This window comes from Montipora foliosa, chromosome 11 (assembly GCF_036669935.1).
Source record: "Montipora foliosa isolate CH-2021 chromosome 11, ASM3666993v2, whole genome shotgun sequence".
NCBI lineage: Eukaryota > Metazoa > Cnidaria > Anthozoa > Scleractinia > Acroporidae > Montipora > Montipora foliosa.
In genome coordinates, this window is record NC_090879.1 from 49547857 (window position 1) to 49564496 (window position 16640).

At 37.2% G+C, this 16640-nt stretch overlaps 1 protein-coding gene and 1 long non-coding RNA gene across 2 annotated transcripts in view; both read right to left on the minus strand.

The window, feature by feature from the left end:
• LOC137975635 (E3 ubiquitin-protein ligase RNF10-like) overlaps window positions 1–16621 on the minus strand; it is a 33428-nt gene extending 16807 nt beyond the window's left edge. The window contains exons 1-10 of the mRNA XM_068822777.1: window positions 16194–16621; window positions 15116–15327; window positions 14504–14694; window positions 11414–11504; window positions 7846–7903; window positions 7603–7664; window positions 7426–7490; window positions 7225–7297; window positions 5155–5221; window positions 4996–5057 (exon numbers count right to left, since the gene is read on the minus strand). Coding sequence (XP_068678878.1) covers window positions 4996–5057; window positions 5155–5221; window positions 7225–7297; window positions 7426–7490; window positions 7603–7664; window positions 7846–7903; window positions 11414–11504; window positions 14504–14694; window positions 15116–15327; window positions 16194–16269 — 957 coding nt within the window. The 5' untranslated portion in view covers window positions 16270–16621. The remainder of the gene's footprint in view (window positions 1–4995; window positions 5058–5154; window positions 5222–7224; window positions 7298–7425; window positions 7491–7602; window positions 7665–7845; window positions 7904–11413; window positions 11505–14503; window positions 14695–15115; window positions 15328–16193) is intronic.
• LOC137975766 (uncharacterized) lies at window positions 2270–4957 on the minus strand. The gene is made up of 2 exons (XR_011117620.1): window positions 4489–4957; window positions 2270–2900 (listed from the first exon to the last, which is right to left on the minus strand). It is a non-coding gene; the product is annotated as an uncharacterized lncRNA (long non-coding RNA).
• Window positions 16622–16640: the final 19 nt, after the last annotated feature.

Below are 16640 nucleotides of genomic sequence, written 5' to 3' on the forward strand. Positions count from 1 at the left end.
TGCCTTGTCTGTGACCGGTGATCTGATATTCGAGTTAGAGGTAGTCAAGTTGATGTGGAAGCAGCTTCTGTCACTTGCGTTACGGTTCAGTAAGGTTTCCTACAGATCGTTTTCGGACTGCTGTTGTCGTTACAGCTGGGTGTACTCTATCGCTAGACCTTGCAAAAGGTAATTTTGTCCTTTTTTTTTTTTTGAAAGGTATCGAGTATTCGTGGATAGGTTCCTTTAGAGTTCATTTTCAGCTTATCTCCCGCACACTTCTTCCGTAAAAAGGTTCGTGAGACCCCCAGTGTTTAAGTGTTTCCTTTTCAGTTCCCCCTTTAAAATTACATGTTAAGATTGTGTTCAGCTTAGCTTCAATTGTCAACTTTCAATTTCGATTGTTGAGTTGAATTTATCATAAAATTTGCCACAAATGTTTCACTTTCCAATTCACTAGAGTTAAGTCTAGCTTATATCAAAGTTAAAAAAAAAAAGAGTTATTGAAGGTTTGATCTTTGTGAAGAATTGAAAAAAAAGAAAAAAAGAAAGGAACTAGTCCCAGCTGAGCCTCAGAGATTGTAAACAATGTCTTCATCAGTACTTACTTATTGTATATGTAAAAAACCTACAAGGAAGGAAGAATCTCGTCCCATAAATGATGTTAAAGGAAAAATGTCAAGCCTGTAGGAATACCACTATCCGCCTCTGATGTTCAGCGTCCAAATGCACAACTCCCCTGTACAAGCTAAAACATTTAAAGTCACTACCAAAGTCCACTTATGTCCAGGTTTGACCCTAATTAGATACATGCCCAATTTTGACATCCAACACAAAGTGTCCCTTTAAGTCTAAGCATTTGCTACCTATTTTCAACAATAAGGTAAGGGTAAAGGTCAGCATTATTTTTAGCTTTGGGTAAATGCAGCAGCTAATCTTCACTTAAAGAGTAGCATTTGGGGGACAATTTGTGACATAAATTGTCTGTATTCTGAGACACAAGTGATGTTGAAGTTGGCGAGAAGAGCAAGGGGACACTTTGTGACGCTTATTGAAATCGGCGTGCATCTAATTAGGGTCAAACCTGGACATATCTCCCAAAATCAGTAGATGATTTGTTCCCTGAAGCTAAGAAAACTTTTTTTGGAAAAAAAGTTTGGCTGTGTGGCCCTCATAAGCAGTTTAAGGTGCTGTGGTGCATGTTATGTAAGGTTCCACAGGCTGTCACCCAGTGTAAACAAAAGTGTTCCACAGCCCCTGTCTGCAAACAATTCTATTCAAAATCAAGTTGGTTGTGCCCCAGTGTCATATGAACTGACGTCAAAGCGAACTCAGCGGAGGATTTGAAACAAACTTTAAAACTGCGCAAGGCAAAAAGTGGCTGAACTTAAAACAGAAGTTGAAAACATGGGTGCCTCAAATGAACAGATCTGCCAGGAAATTCTTGAAGGCCAATTTGATGGGGTAAACTTTCCCTTTTTTTAACTCACATGGGTAAAATTCTACCATACATATTCTACCTTACTAGTTGGTTTTTCAGTTTATTTGGATTGGTAATGAAAAGATGAACACAATTCAAGGATCTCCCAAGCCCGTGAAACTGAAAACATGGCATACTGTCATGCTTGTATAACAGGGTAAACGTTACTACTGGTAACCCTACAAAATACAGTAAAGACCCACACATAAGAACTTAGAATTTTCGAGGTCAGGCTGAGCAGGTTCTAATATTTTAGGCTATTTTTTCATAATTCAGACTGATTACATGTAGTTTCTTAATAGGTTCTTATTTCTCAGAGGAACAACAATAAATTTCTATATTTTATTCATAAGATATGTAGAAAGTATTGCACTGAAGCTTTATGGAAAACATATTTCTAGAGAAAATCCAATAAAATGCCAATCAAAGAAAACGTATACACAATAGACCTAATCGGCTAACTCAATGTTGTACCCAATTCAAATCTCCCGAGATTAAGATTCTTTGTGTATTGTATTTGCATTATGTACCATTCATATTTAAATGATATGGAAATACCTGAAACAAAGCGTTTTATTCCCAAAGGGTTTGAATTGGGTACAACATTGAGTTAGCCGATTAGGTCTATAACAGGAGTTTTCTCGAGGCTGATTTTTTTGTAAAAGTACCTCTTTTTCTTTGCCAGGCTCTGCAGGTTCTTATATTTTTGGGTATTTTTAAAATGCCAAATTTCAGCCTGTCCTAGGTTCTTATATGTGAGTTTGTACTGTATGCATTATTCCCTAAAATAGAAAACTAATCCAGGCTATAAAGAGTACTCTTTTTGCGTTCTAATAATCAGATCAGAGTCAGTAATTATTACTGACTAATTCAACGTCAGGACATTTTTCCTTTACCTTTGATAATAAAAAAATAAGATCACAATATTTCTCACCTCTATCAGTACTTTGCACGCATACTGGCTTTAGCAATGTTTTGGAAACATGATTGTAAACATGCGAACCTCACTCTCTAGGAGGTGTTTCTTACTAGAAGTAAAAAGTAAAAGGAGCAAGCCATTGTCTTCACTTCTTTCAAATTCCATTCAGGAGAAAGTGAATGCAAATTCTAACATCATGGAGGGCTTAGCTCTCAGCTACTCCAGAGAGAGACCTGGAAGTCCCAAATGGGTTGAACTGTTGAACTGTGTGGAACAGCAATACACAAATAAGGAAATTAAGCAAATGTTCAGGTTTACTAACAGTCGAGGAGAAGAGGTATCATGCACAGACTACGAATTAACAAAAGCTAGACTTTATAGTAAGATGTATGGTCCAGGAGCAGCACTTCCGAAAATAAGACGCCAATATAGTCATAAACTTCCATCAGAAACCATTGCTTTTGTCTTAGAATTTATCCACCATCTAGACAGTGAAGAGTATTCATCTTATAAAAGTGGCCCCTGTGATGGAAAACAAAAATCATGGATAAGTGAATTATTAGGAGGAGGAAATCAACCTGTTTTGTGGTTCAATTAAGCAAAACAAGTCTGCCTTTTATGACAGATATACATTGTAAACAGGAATGTGAACAACTGGAGATTAGACCTATAAGCTTTAGTACAATTTTTAAGGGTTTGTCTGCGGAAAATTTCAAAATAATGGCAGAGAAGGCAAGACTCTAATATTTGCACAAAACTTGGCGCGGAGTATTTCATCGTGGTAGATAAGCTGCTAACTCGTTTAGGTGAAATGCTGAGGAGCCAATGTAAACCAGACATAACTCCAGGATTAATGAGCAAAGCAAAAACGTTAACAAATATTAATAATATATGACTGTTTCCGGTACAAGAAAATTCAGAACGAACATATTTTTGCTACAGTGGTACATCTTCCAACACCATCTAACAGGACATTTCAACAGCTTTGCTCTTTCCACAAGCCAGCAGTCTAACTTAAGTTTTTTGGCATCACCTTCACTTTTTTGAGCAATAAAAATTCTTGGAAATGATGTGAACTTTCCAAAAATAATGTACAAGGCAAAGAATGTTGGTGTCCAAATATGAAAAGTACAACCGTCAGGCTGAAGAACGCTCGCACGTTAAGGAAGCTCGAACGCAAGTGGTTTCGAATGTCAATTATGTAAACAAATTGAGGTGTTGTATTTTCAAACTAAAATTACGCAACTGGTTCAAAACAAAACCACATTTATTTAGGTAGCACTGAAAAGCTTGCACTTTAACGTTCTGTATTGTAGTGACATATGTCTGGTACACTATACAATCAACTTACAACAAAGCGGACAAACAGTGCTGCCATAAAGAATTCGTTAACCAATTATATCTGCCACAAAGGAATCGCGGATGATTGGAAAAGTTCATGATTTCAAAAGCATTTTACTATGCAAAGTGAAAGCACCAGAGGTGATGTTCAAAATAACAGTATGATCAGTAATCCAGTAATAACCAAATGGAAGCAGATCTTTTACTGAAAGGGCGATGTTTAAAGTTGAAAAATGCACTACCCTGCAAGTTTGAGGCGAGATCAGACAACCGGTTCAAATACATTTAAAGCAAATAATGCTCAAATCAAGTGTAGAACATCTAGAAATTTTCAATTAAGACGTGCAATCCTTGGTACAACAAGATTTTTGCAGCGTAGCCTGACAAGAACGAGGTAAGTAATATGGGTTTCGCACAACGGTGTATCTTATTTTCAATTCTTAAACGCATAAAAACTCAAGGATGTGTATTCCGTTTACGCTGAAACAACTAACAAAATTACGGTTTCAAAAGAACAGGTGAAGTCAAAACCTTCATTTTGAAATGTTGGCAGTTTCATAAAGTTCACAAATAATCTCGTTTGAGCTTTTTTTTCTCAAGGGAAAATCTCGCTCAATGAATTGGAGAACGCAAGTTGAGCTCGACCGGCTTAACGCTCAACCCTTACGCTAATTGTGCTTTAACACAGCCTTTCAAAGAGATTTCAGAGTTTTAAAGTATCAATTGTTATTGAAATAACTTAGGTTATAGAAGTAAAACAATTACATACCTTTAATGAATTGATTTGGCCAGATAGTATCGAAGGTATACCGTCTCAAACCGTCAGAATCAGCCATAACTTCTGTGACAAACGGCCGGCATTGTTCGCATCTCATGGCAAGTTTACTGAAGCAAATCTCCCATTTGCATCCTAGGGGTTTTTCTACCACAAAATGCTTCATATCCTTTCGACAAAGGTTAGAAATGAGCCAGGGAACAGGATTTTTTGTTAGTCGAAATGATTATTGCGGCCATCAAAATATTCCCTGGCGCGAAACTCACGTGTTTCCAACTAAAATTGACTGGCGGCAAAAGATTATTATGGTATTTTTGGCCGCGCAATGCTCGAAGTTAAAAAAAAACTCGTCTTAATTTCTTAATCCCTCTTAAAGTAACACCTGTGCAAAAGAAACCCAACATAACTAACCAAAATTGCCAGAGCCATTAAACTGAGGTTTCACTGAGATCACACAAGTCATTCCTAAGTTCATAACTACTACATCAACCAAACCATCACCTGTTTCAAAACGTCCTCCTGGGATGCCAGTAGAAGTTTAGCATAACATGTTTTCTCTTTATCTGAGCCATAAGAATGATTATTAAACAATGCTTAGTAAACTGGATCACATAACAAATACCAGGTTGAAACTTTAAGGTTAAAATGGTTTCAATATACCATTAATTCCAAATGGTTTGAATTCCCTGTCATTCCACTGAGCTTTTGGCATCACCAGTAGAGAGTTCTGAAACACAAATCAATGGCACTTATTCATTAATTTTCTCTTTTTGTGTGTGTAAAATTAATATTTTAATTGCATCTTAAAATGGAGGTTGGGTGCCAGTGGACAGAACACAAAGGCCTAATTATACAGTGAAGAGACTGGACACACTAGCAATCATTCCCACAGAAGCTCTAACCTGGGCACATACCTGACAAACTACTACCAATTGAAAGTAAATACAACAACCTTGATGAAAAGGGTCAGTTTTGAAGATTTCATAAGAACACAAAAATTATGATTTTTCACGTGAAAATGTACACCACCGATTTTGCGTTAAACAGCCAAAACCTGCTACAAAGAACCAGGCAAGTTGAAGCAGACAACAAAACCACAATAGTATTGACAATGAAGTGACCAGCTGGCATTAAGATGTAAAATAAAACTTAAAAAAAATGTGAATGTTTTGTTTAGAGTGAAAGTGCACTTACCATAATTTCCAGGCGATTACCCGCACGGTACATTACCCGCATCAGTCATTTTTTTGCAATAACAAGAAAAAAATTTCAACAGATTACCCGCACTAGCAGATAACCCAAACCCAAAAACAAAAGAAATTCGTGAACTCACAAAGTTATCTGCACGAGCAATAACTTTGAGCTTAAATAGCTTAACTTAAATAACTTTGAGACTCTAACAAATCGCTTGAAAGGGGAAAATACTCTCTACCTCAAGGCAGTACTTGCTAGGAATATTTTACTGATGCGCCGAATGTTCTAGTGTTTTAAAATTTTGTCAGTGAATGTTTGTTTACATACGTGCCGACAATCACCTCTTATACACGTCATATTAATTATGCGGCGGCAGCGGCGACATGAAATGAACATGTCGGCATCGATCAGTTTTTGTGTGAATTTTAAAGCCTGCTATTTCACATTTTTATTCTTTTGTTTTAAGTTTATTATTCCAGTTGGTGAATAATGTTTTTATTTTCAACTAAACAAAGAAAGAAGCTGTGAAATGCAAGGGTTTCAATAACTTCTGAAATAACCGTCCATGATAGCCCATTGAAGGCGGCAGTTTGACAAGTTTATGATAGCATTTTTAGTGAAAATCAAGGCAAACTAGCCGGCGGTGCGAGGCAAAGCAGTCGGCGGTATACCGCCGGTAACCGGCTTCTATTGAAACCCCTGGAAATGAGCAAAGTAAGAAAGTAAGATCACATCTGTGATAAACGATTTTGATTGCCAACGATATTTGTTGAATAGATATATTTTCAATTTGCATTGGTTCTCATCGAGAGCATGTAAGTCTATTATGCAATTAAAGGGAGATAAACAAGGCAATACAAAGTTTTTAGGAACAGTTTCATTAATGACTTTTATATTTTTTCCCCACTTACGGTTTTAAAACTATACAAGAAGATTTAAAAATTATCACATTACCGGCACCTTCCTATAACCCAACAACTGTTTGCGGAAATATTAACACATTACCCGCGGGTAATCGCCCGGAAATTACGGTAGCTATCAAGCTACGGTGTAGTTTACAGGCACCCCACGTTTTAATAATCTGAAAGAAACAATTCAAACTTAACAGAAACATGATTAAGAAGCCTAACTGGCCGGAGGCAACCAGTTCATTGTTCGTGAATGCGGGACAACCCGAAACAAATCCAAACCAGCGATTAGAACACGATTTGAACCCAGGGGAACAGCATGCAAACCCAACGCTCAAACCACTGGACAACACAGCCTCCTAGAAGTTCCCAACACAGAGCAATGATAACAGCAAGGTGGAAAACTACTGGATTTGCAAGCACAGGAAAAGTCAAAACAAATGAAGGATTACAACTACACAATGCCAGCTTGGGCTAGAAGAGACACAAGATTTGGACGTAAATGATGTACCCGCCAAACTTGGAAAATCATCTCATTTAATGACATGAAGAACACTTTGTATATTAAAAGGCAGATGTGGTTTTTTTAAAAACTAAATTTTGTTTGCTTGACCTTTATTTCATGTACCTTAGCTCTTTTCATCAGCCTCATAGTGATGGTGTCTCCGACTGAAAACGGGTGTGACTCCAGGGCAACCACACTATTATAAAAAACAGACAAGTAAAAAATCTCATGAGCAATTACATGTAGATGGTTATCACACTGAGTAAAGTACTCATGCTCTTTAGGGTTGCTCACATTAAACAAGCAAAAACCATTTGCACATACCTTTTTAAATCCTTTTTGTGGACAGCTTCATAACAAATGGGGCACTTGTGCCACGATTTGTCAGTCTAATGAGACAAAAATGGACCCTTGCATAAGAAAGTGGACCAGTGAGACCATCAATATAGAGACAAAGCACACATCAGATTAAATCGGAAACCCTTGGGGAGTCAAACTTACCAAACTTAGATAATGAAGAATACAAGACCAGCAGTAGATGTGACCACACCGTGTAATCTTGGCTTTACACATAGAATTAAAAAACATAATAATAATTATTATTGTACTGCTCATGTTGATAGTTCTAAATCTTAATCTTAGACTTGACAAAAATATTTTAAACAGTCTTGACTTAGAAGACACTTTACAATGAACCTATAATATTTATTGATACTATTGTAATAAAGAACCATGCAGGTGTACCTGCCACAGATGGGTACAAACAGATTGGACATGATGGTACTTCATGGCTGAAGATACGCTAAAACAGTAAAATAAAATTTCATGAAAATATTAGCAAATGAAAGAGAGTGCCCCTTGCAAAATGAATTTCAAGCTTTCTGTTAAGTTCTGGAAATTTCTGGAAATTTCTAGAATGTGACAACATTATTCCAGAATCAAATTCCAGCTTTTATTCCAGAAATTGTTTTCAGTTTTTGCAAGGTTTGGGTTCTTTCAAAAGCTGGAAATAGCTTGAATTTGATAGGTGCTGCCAGAAAATGACAGTTTTTTCCAGTCTTCATTTCTTGCAGGAAACTGGAAATAAACTATTGTCTACAGCTTGTTAACAATTTTAACATTTCTCAAATGAAACAAAGTTTTAGTTTATTCTATAAATTTAACTCTTTTCAGATAAAAAGTTAAAGAAATGTTTAGCATGCAGTTTCTTATTATGTATAAATTTAAGAAAAGTTTATCATATAACTATGTTGAGCTATATAAAGGCTATTTACTGCTCCTTACGTGCTATGTAATAACTATATAACTTGCTACATTACATAGTTCAGTCTGTGTAAAGCAAATGCCATTAATATTGCAATACTATTTAAAGGTCACATAGCTCTCTGAAATATAGCTTATGAATGTGAATGTGATATCTTTCGAGTTAATACATTTACTTAGCTTACGCAATGTCCTTTAAAGGCTCCAAACTTTGAAAATAAAAGCACTCTGTACACGGAGAAATGAAAGAGAAAGCTTTTATTCCGATGTATTCAATACATGTAGATTGTGAGAAAAACCAATGAAAGGATTACCTTGTTTGATGCTCTCTGAGTCTCATAATCGGCCTTATTCCAAAAGGAACACGATGCATTACTCTCGAAAATTACACACTCCAAGTCAGCACTTAATCCGTTCACTGAACTCCAGTATCTTTCAAATCTTGCTTCTTGTCATCTTCCGCCATCTTGGATAACACGTGAGAGACCCGACTGGGAACTAGTGAGTCCTTTTCGTTTTGGTCAGCAGTCAGTAACCAGTCCAGGGTACGTACGTCATGTATGGGTACCTACCCAGTCCAGCCCCTACAGGTTTTGCGCGGTTGAAACGTTTCATCTACGATCACGCTTTTGTGCTGACGATTTTTTTGTTAGTTTTACTCTTTAAATGCTGATCCAGGCAAGGAAATGCTTACAACAACTCAAGTAAAAAGGTAAGCGTTAACTTGAAGCGAATAACATTTGATTTGATGCCTTATTGTCTTCAAAATGAGGAACGATTTACATGCATGTAGAATTCACATTTTCACACCATCAAGTCAATTTGTGAAGCAAGGAGACTCAACTTGGCTTAATTAAGCAAATTACATGATTGTATACGATCGACAATTGATTCCTTCTTGTAAAATGCTAATTTCTGTCACTTTACTATGGTAATCAATGCCGAAAATGCCTGAGAAAGCTATTATGGACGTTTGTAAGTAGAGACCCAAACTAATGAGTCTACTCTTCACACACTTTAATTGTAATAGAAATTATCGGCGATTTAGAGGAACCACTACATGCATCATTGAAGTATATGTACTGTATTTTTTTTAGTTGCCATGAAAGAGTATGAAGAGACACTTCTGAAAAAAATTCTTTGATGGGACAGCAGGGAACGGTCCTTTACAGCAGACAAAAATGCTTAGCAGCCAATTCTGTCTCCTTAACCAGTTATGGTTTGATGTATTTGAGGATCTCTCTTTGCAGACTTCTATATACATGTAGTTCTGTGGTTTATCTGAAACGTTTTAAAGCTTTTTCTCTTTTTAAATGTAAAATAAGAACCCAATCCAAAGATTTTGGCATGAATTAAATGTTTAGGTTCATGCAATAAAAAAATATAACCGCTTTGAAATATGTTGTCTATATTTTTTGTCTGTGAGCTATGGTAGTAACTGTTAATAGCTTGCCTACAATGGATTTTTTGTAGTTTCCAGCACATTTCTGATTTGCTAGTATTTTATAGGAGCAGGATAATTATGTATGTGTTGTGTATTTTCTGTTTTGAATCTATGTAGAAACTATGTTGGAACTATTTTTATTTTTGGACACAAAAACCCCATAACATAGCTTTTACATATGCTATGTAAAGGTTCCATTTGACTAGCTAAAACATGATGCCTGTTTTTGTTGTGCATAATTGACTGCTTAGAATAAGAAGCTTAGTAAAGTTACTTGTGATAAATTTAAAAAGTTACCAATGGTTGAACTGCCTTCAAGGAATAAAATTAAGTGGTTGGAAAAGGCAGAGGAAAATCATGAAAAAGTGGAATATCCTTGAAAAAAGCTGGAAATTAATACATGATCTTCACATGCTTTCATTTAATAGCATGCAGGAATTTTCTAGAAAAATCTAGAAAGCAGAATTTGTAACAAACTGGAAAAAGCTGGAAAAAACCTGATTTGATCCCAGATTATGATTTCTGGAATAAAGCTGGCAATTTCTTTCCTCATTAACTCATTAGCATGTTTCATTTAACATTCTAGAATTTTCTAGAACTTTCCAGAAAAGGAAACTGGTAAATTCTAGGAATTTCTAGAAATATTTTCTTTCATATTCTAAGAAAAATTCTGGAAATAACCAGAATATTCCAGATTTGTTTTGCAAGGGGCAGCACCTAAAAACATCATCATTGGCCATTTCCACATTGACATTACTCTTTGTTTCGACAGAAATAAATGGGTGAATTTTCTGTGATGGATTAATAACAACTATTCACTGAAGTGAAGGTGGCTAGTGGTGGATATTAACTGAGCCATGAAGCAGCTTGGTAAATAATCACCACTAGCTACTGGCACTGAGGTACTAAAACAGCAGCACAGAGATGTATCCAGGTTTTCATATTTAGGGGTCCCTCTGGACCCCTGCTTGAAATATTTGGGGGTCCATTGCAAAATTTGGAGGTCCAGCTAATTAATATTCAAGAACATATAATTGCCTCTAAATTGCTGCTACAGTACCCTATCAGATATCTAAATTGCACAAAAATGAAGTCTTATCCTTCCCCTCCAATATGAACTTAAAATTAAACAATCAATTTCTTTGAAACTGCTATGCACATTGATTCATTGATTAAAATTGAGATTATGGGCTGTCAAAGCGCCACGGCTCACATCCAAAGGAATCCGAAGAATCCGTTCACTGTACATGTAGGAACTTTTCGCTCCAGTTGACAAAATTATTATCTAGATCTCCACAGCCAAAACAAAACACAATACCACAACATATATAAATATACATGTACAGGTATGTGTATGTTACGTATAGTGTGGCAATGGTTACAGTACCTCATGACCACACAGGACATTTTTTTCGATTATGAAACCGTTGTTACCATACTTTTACTCGTAGCTTGATGTATTGTAAACCTGTGTTGTTAATTGGCTTTAAATGGAATTTGAACCGTAAAACATCTCTTTATGGAATTAATTAACCTTGATGGCCTGTTAAGGAATTAGTGATAACATGCCTGGAAAGCATTGCAGTTCCTAGCTCAAACACTCACCACTTGCTCAATTGAATCCCACTCCACAAGTACATCAGGATCCATAGCATGAACTGCATAATCACCAGAGTCACGAACTACAAACTGAAAGCTGACGAGATACAGAAACGAAACTGTCAGTACCCTTTGGTGTTACATTAGTCCTTGTCTAGTACACTGCATGTGCACAGTTACCTAACTGAAGCAAATCATGCATCAAGGACCTAGAAGCAACTCCCCCATTTATAATGGACTTTAATTAATTAACCCTTTAACCCCTAAACTGGCCATACATGTGCTTTTCTTCTCTGTCTAACGCCAGACGATTTTACTCATCAATGAGGAACCTCCAGGAGTCAATGGGTTAACAGACTATTTGACTGATCAGGGCTCGAAATTAAAAAAAATTCCAAGTCGCCTTTTGGCAACTATCAAAGAAAAAATGGTCGCCAAATGCAAAAATACAGTCGCCAGTTAGTACAAGAACAGAAACTCAGATTACAGCCTCATTTCATTAGTATTGTTGAACGGCTTCTGGTAGATTGTGGCTGCAGTTGTGGAACAGACCGAAATACTCAATCTTGAATGACTTAAAACATGAAAACAAGAAAGAAAAAAACACCACCTGAACACTTCTGCATGACAAACAAAGTAATAAGAACAGTTGAGGGTTACTTTGGCCAGGAACGACTATATCTGTCACATCGCACGCGAGAAATCGTACGATGCGAAGGCATAAAAAAATCAATCAAATATGGCGGATAGCCATTTAGTACCAGCAAATTACGAATTTAATCGCTCAGTGTATCCTTCTCTTGTGATAAAATAATTCATGCCTTCCAGTGTAGACTTGTCTCACTTGATCGAGCACATGGCGAAACAAAGCAAGTGCTTTGAAAGCCATTTCCTTGCAACCGAACCTGCGACAGAACGACAGTCCGACAGAACGCTTATAAATTCAGCAGCCTTTCAACAAAATGTTGCACCCGCGATCACCATGCAAAAGCCGCTGTAATGTCCTCACAGAAGTCGCGATTCAAGTTTTTTAAAAAGAGGTAAACAGACTTAATTTGCATTTCCTTTCGCAGAAAAGCAGAAACGAGACTAAGGAAATTGTTTCTCACCTTAAGTGTTTTATTTATCAAAGGAACATAGTCGCCAAAGTGGCGAATACACTCGAATTTTTCGTCGCCAAGTTAAAAGTCTTAGTCGTATTGGCGACCGTATCGGTCGCAATTTCGAGCCCTGCTGATTTGGAGTATAAAGTTTGCCCTTTTAACACCGCAAAGCCATTGCCAAGACCCTTTTTTATACTATCCATCCTGCTTTCAAATATTCCACAGAATCATTTATTAAGGCAAAAGTACATCAAATGTACCTCACTAAGGAAGCCAGCCAGTGGTTTGGAACAGTCTACTTTTACTCCTCTAAATGTTTGTGGTTTAGTTGACTTTGCGAGGCTCTTTACCCCTTCCACCACTGAATAGGCCATTTCCGAGTTGCTGTTTGCCTCTGGTTAAAAAAGAGTCTTGGTGCTAAACCAGTCAAATGATAATGATTTGCATGAAAATACACCACTCGATCATTTCCACTTGAGTGGTTGTGCACCACAATCGCTTTGAAACCGAAGCAAACGGCAACTCGGAAATGGGCTATTGACCCCCATTGACAAGTAAAATCTAGAAGTGTCACTCTTATGAGAGAAAGGGTTGTGCGTGGTGATGAGGTGCACAGTGACCATGTACACTATAGGGGAATAAAATAAATTTACGCCCATGTAAGGCCGATGGTAATATTTGCTGAAATCAAAGAATTAATGTCAAAGACTATGTAAACAGTGCTAGAAGTTTAAAACAAGCTTTTTTTATTCCAAATAATGAAATAATAAATTCGAAACTTAGTGAAAATGTAGATGTAACATGTAACAGAAGCACTGCAAAACATAGTTCGAACACTTGTTAGCAAAGATCTATCTAAGCCCTCAAAACAAATCCGAGGTGCTTATTTAAAGAATATCTGACGGCAAATCTCGACCAAGTGTCCGTTTGTAAGAGTAAGTTGCAAGCAGTGGACAGCTTCTTTTTGTCAAAGGCTGTGGATGTAACACTGGCAGCCATATTGGCTGGACTGTAGAAGAAAATCATATTTGGGTCAGTTCTGGGGCTGCCTAGAAGAAACAAAACAGAAAAGCTTAATGGGCATATACTCACTGCAAACCACAAGGTAAGTTTCACAAAAATCAAGCTTGTCAACTCCCTAAGCAAAAACGCTAAAGAAAACGGAAAAGATATGTCACCCAGTAGATTGGGAACAAATTAATTTCATAGGTACTTACCAGTAAAAGGTTATACAACAGCATTGATCTGTCATTTTTCAGATGGACAGTTGCTCATCTTTCCTCAGTACAAGTTTCAGCTTCCAAGAACAAAACAGACACGATGAATTGCATTCTGAGCAATTCAGAAAGAAAATGCTTCCATCTTGTGGTTGTTAGGATGTTTCAGAGGGTCACTTCTGAAGAAGGGAGCACACAGAACTAGAACCTCCAAATGCCATTAAAAAGTCGCCTAGAAACGTGCTTCCTCTGCTTGGTAACCTCTCCAATAAAGGGGGTTCCTTTTCACAATAAATCTCAGGGGGAGAAAATAATGCAAAATTTTCAGCCCATTATTCAGGACATATTTAGGGTTTTTATGAACTGCAAGTGTAAGATGAAAGAAAAAAGAAACTGCAAAAATTAAGAGAAATGAGAGGAAAAGTCACGCCCACCTGTTTGCAGGGCATCATGGGTAATAGAAAAATTTCTTTTTCAAGACCATATGTACTGGGAATTTTTCAAAATTGTCTTAATATACTGTACCTTTGATAGTATATATAAACTAAAAGAAACAAATTATATCAGTTTTTAGCAAAATTGTCATTTTAGCCCCATGTTACACAAAAGTACTCAGTGACTGTGCACCTCATTTGGTGAAGTTTATTAGGGGCTAAAACCACTAGGCCATGCCACCTCTACTGCCAGCAATGTACCCATGCCACGCCAATGGCACTTGCTATTTTAAAAAAGCCTATTAGAATAACACACCTTGACAGAGACAAAGAATGACTTACTTGGCTTGAATGAACTGTTCTTTATTAAATGGAGTGTATTTTTTACTGCCACTTCTGGAGTGATAAACTACTGGCCTCTCCCTTGGGGCATACTTGAAATTCAACAGGTGGTTCAATGAAGTGCCATACTTTTTAGACCCGGCACGGGGACCAATCACTGGATTGTCCTGACCTGCTGCCACTTTAGTACCCTAAGGATAATATTATGCAAAAGTGGTTAAAATTTTTAACCTTAGAAATTACAAGTAACCATTACTCGGCTATTTGTCACTGTGTGCAAATAGAAGGTGGGTGTCTGAAGTACCTAAAGAAAACTGACCCATGGCTGGCAAATCCACGTGACTATGAGCTCCCATTCCAAGAACCAGTCAAAGTGACTGTATGAATGGAAGGAAACAAAATGAGAAAGGGAAAAAACTCAAAACAACTGCGCAAACTAAAATTACACCGTCAGAACACACAGAACTCAAGATCCTAGATGCGACAGACAATCTTTAACAAGACCGTACAGTTCTTATCTTTTGACTTCTGACCCGAAAATTCACCAAGCCGTCAGATGTCAAATTAGCTTAGTTGTCACATTAATAAAGCACGATAAAGGGAAATAAACACCTTTCTAGAATCCAAATTCCTGTTAAAAGGACCTCTGGGTGGTGGTCTTCGATCAGGAACTGTTCCTGATCTTTGTGGCTGACTGTACCGGCCATCCTTCCTGTCAGAAGGGTCTCTTTGTTGTCTGTAATGTTCCTGACCAGGATATCTTCCAAAATTATTATTACGACCAGTTCTATTTCTTCCTTTCCACTGCCCTTTACTTTTTGGTGCTATAACAATGAAGAGAAGTGATGACAAACAAAACTCAAAAAAGGCAGTGTGCCATTGTGTCAAAGCACAATTGTCTTTTGATATGTAGAATCTCTCAAGTTCTAAGAAGTCTACTGCATTTGTATGATTTCAATAGACACTTAAAGAACAGGAAAACCAACATGTTTGCGCCAAAATATATAACCATGTTGTGATTATTTCAACTAGTTTATGGTGTACACCAACTGGTCAGGAGAACTATCCTACCTTGTTGTAAACTGTCCTGAAGTAAAGAAAGAAAATTACCCAACTTGTACTGAATTAAACGCTTCAATTTTCTCATTTTCTGTTTTCCATGGGGTTTTTTAGCAAAGATACTAAAATGATGGGAGCATAACCAGTATGATATCATTCTTACCAAACGTTTAATTTTTGTTTGGGTTTTCTATCTGATCTTCCTGTTGCCTTAATCCTCTAAAAAGCTGCATATTTTTGTCCTCGCTGGAGAAAGCTTTCCTACCATTCATTAAGCTGAGTTGTTCAAAACAAGGTTTACGTACTGTCAAAATGGAAAATACCACGACAACCCCTTGGTTTTAACTCATGCAACACAAATTTGAATAACCTGAACTTGACTCATTAATCAAATTAAAGGAAAAGGAACAGTAGAAATAGTTCGTTTCGATTGTCCTTTCTTCATTAAGTTAATTGAGGTGTACTTGTAACGGCCCCTCTGCAGTGGTGTCCTTATGCCACCCAATCTGATTAAGATTCTTCATAATGTGATACAGACAGGACTTTTTTCCTGAACTGTCAACTTCACTCTTATACAAAAACACAAAAATTGTTTAGTGGTACAAAAGTGTACAAAACTTGCCAAGCTTACCCGGTTCTCGCCCATTCACCGCAGAGGGAACAACAGTTGCTTTTCCCTCCATATTCTCGAGTCCAGACTCGGTCATCCACCGCCCAAATTTCTGTTCTGTGAAGTTTTAAGTTGAAGGCTAAGGCAGGAGAAACGCTCACTCCAAGCGGAGAAAAGACTTTTTCTACCAATTCTTGCATGAACATGGCGCAAACTAATCAGAAAGCCATACTGAAACCAACGAGACAGGTCTGCGCTTTTTGTCGTAAAGTTCAAGTTGTTGAGTAGTTTTGAAGTGAAGATAAACAAAAAGATAACAAGGGAACGTATGCTCCCTTGCACGATTGCAGTCGTGTCCCTGGTGGGGACTTTGAAGTCGAAAATTCACTGGCGAAAGTAACACCTCTCAGATGCCGTGCTTAGCGCTCAGCACCAAAATGCAAAATGGCGAATGCTACGTGTTTTGAT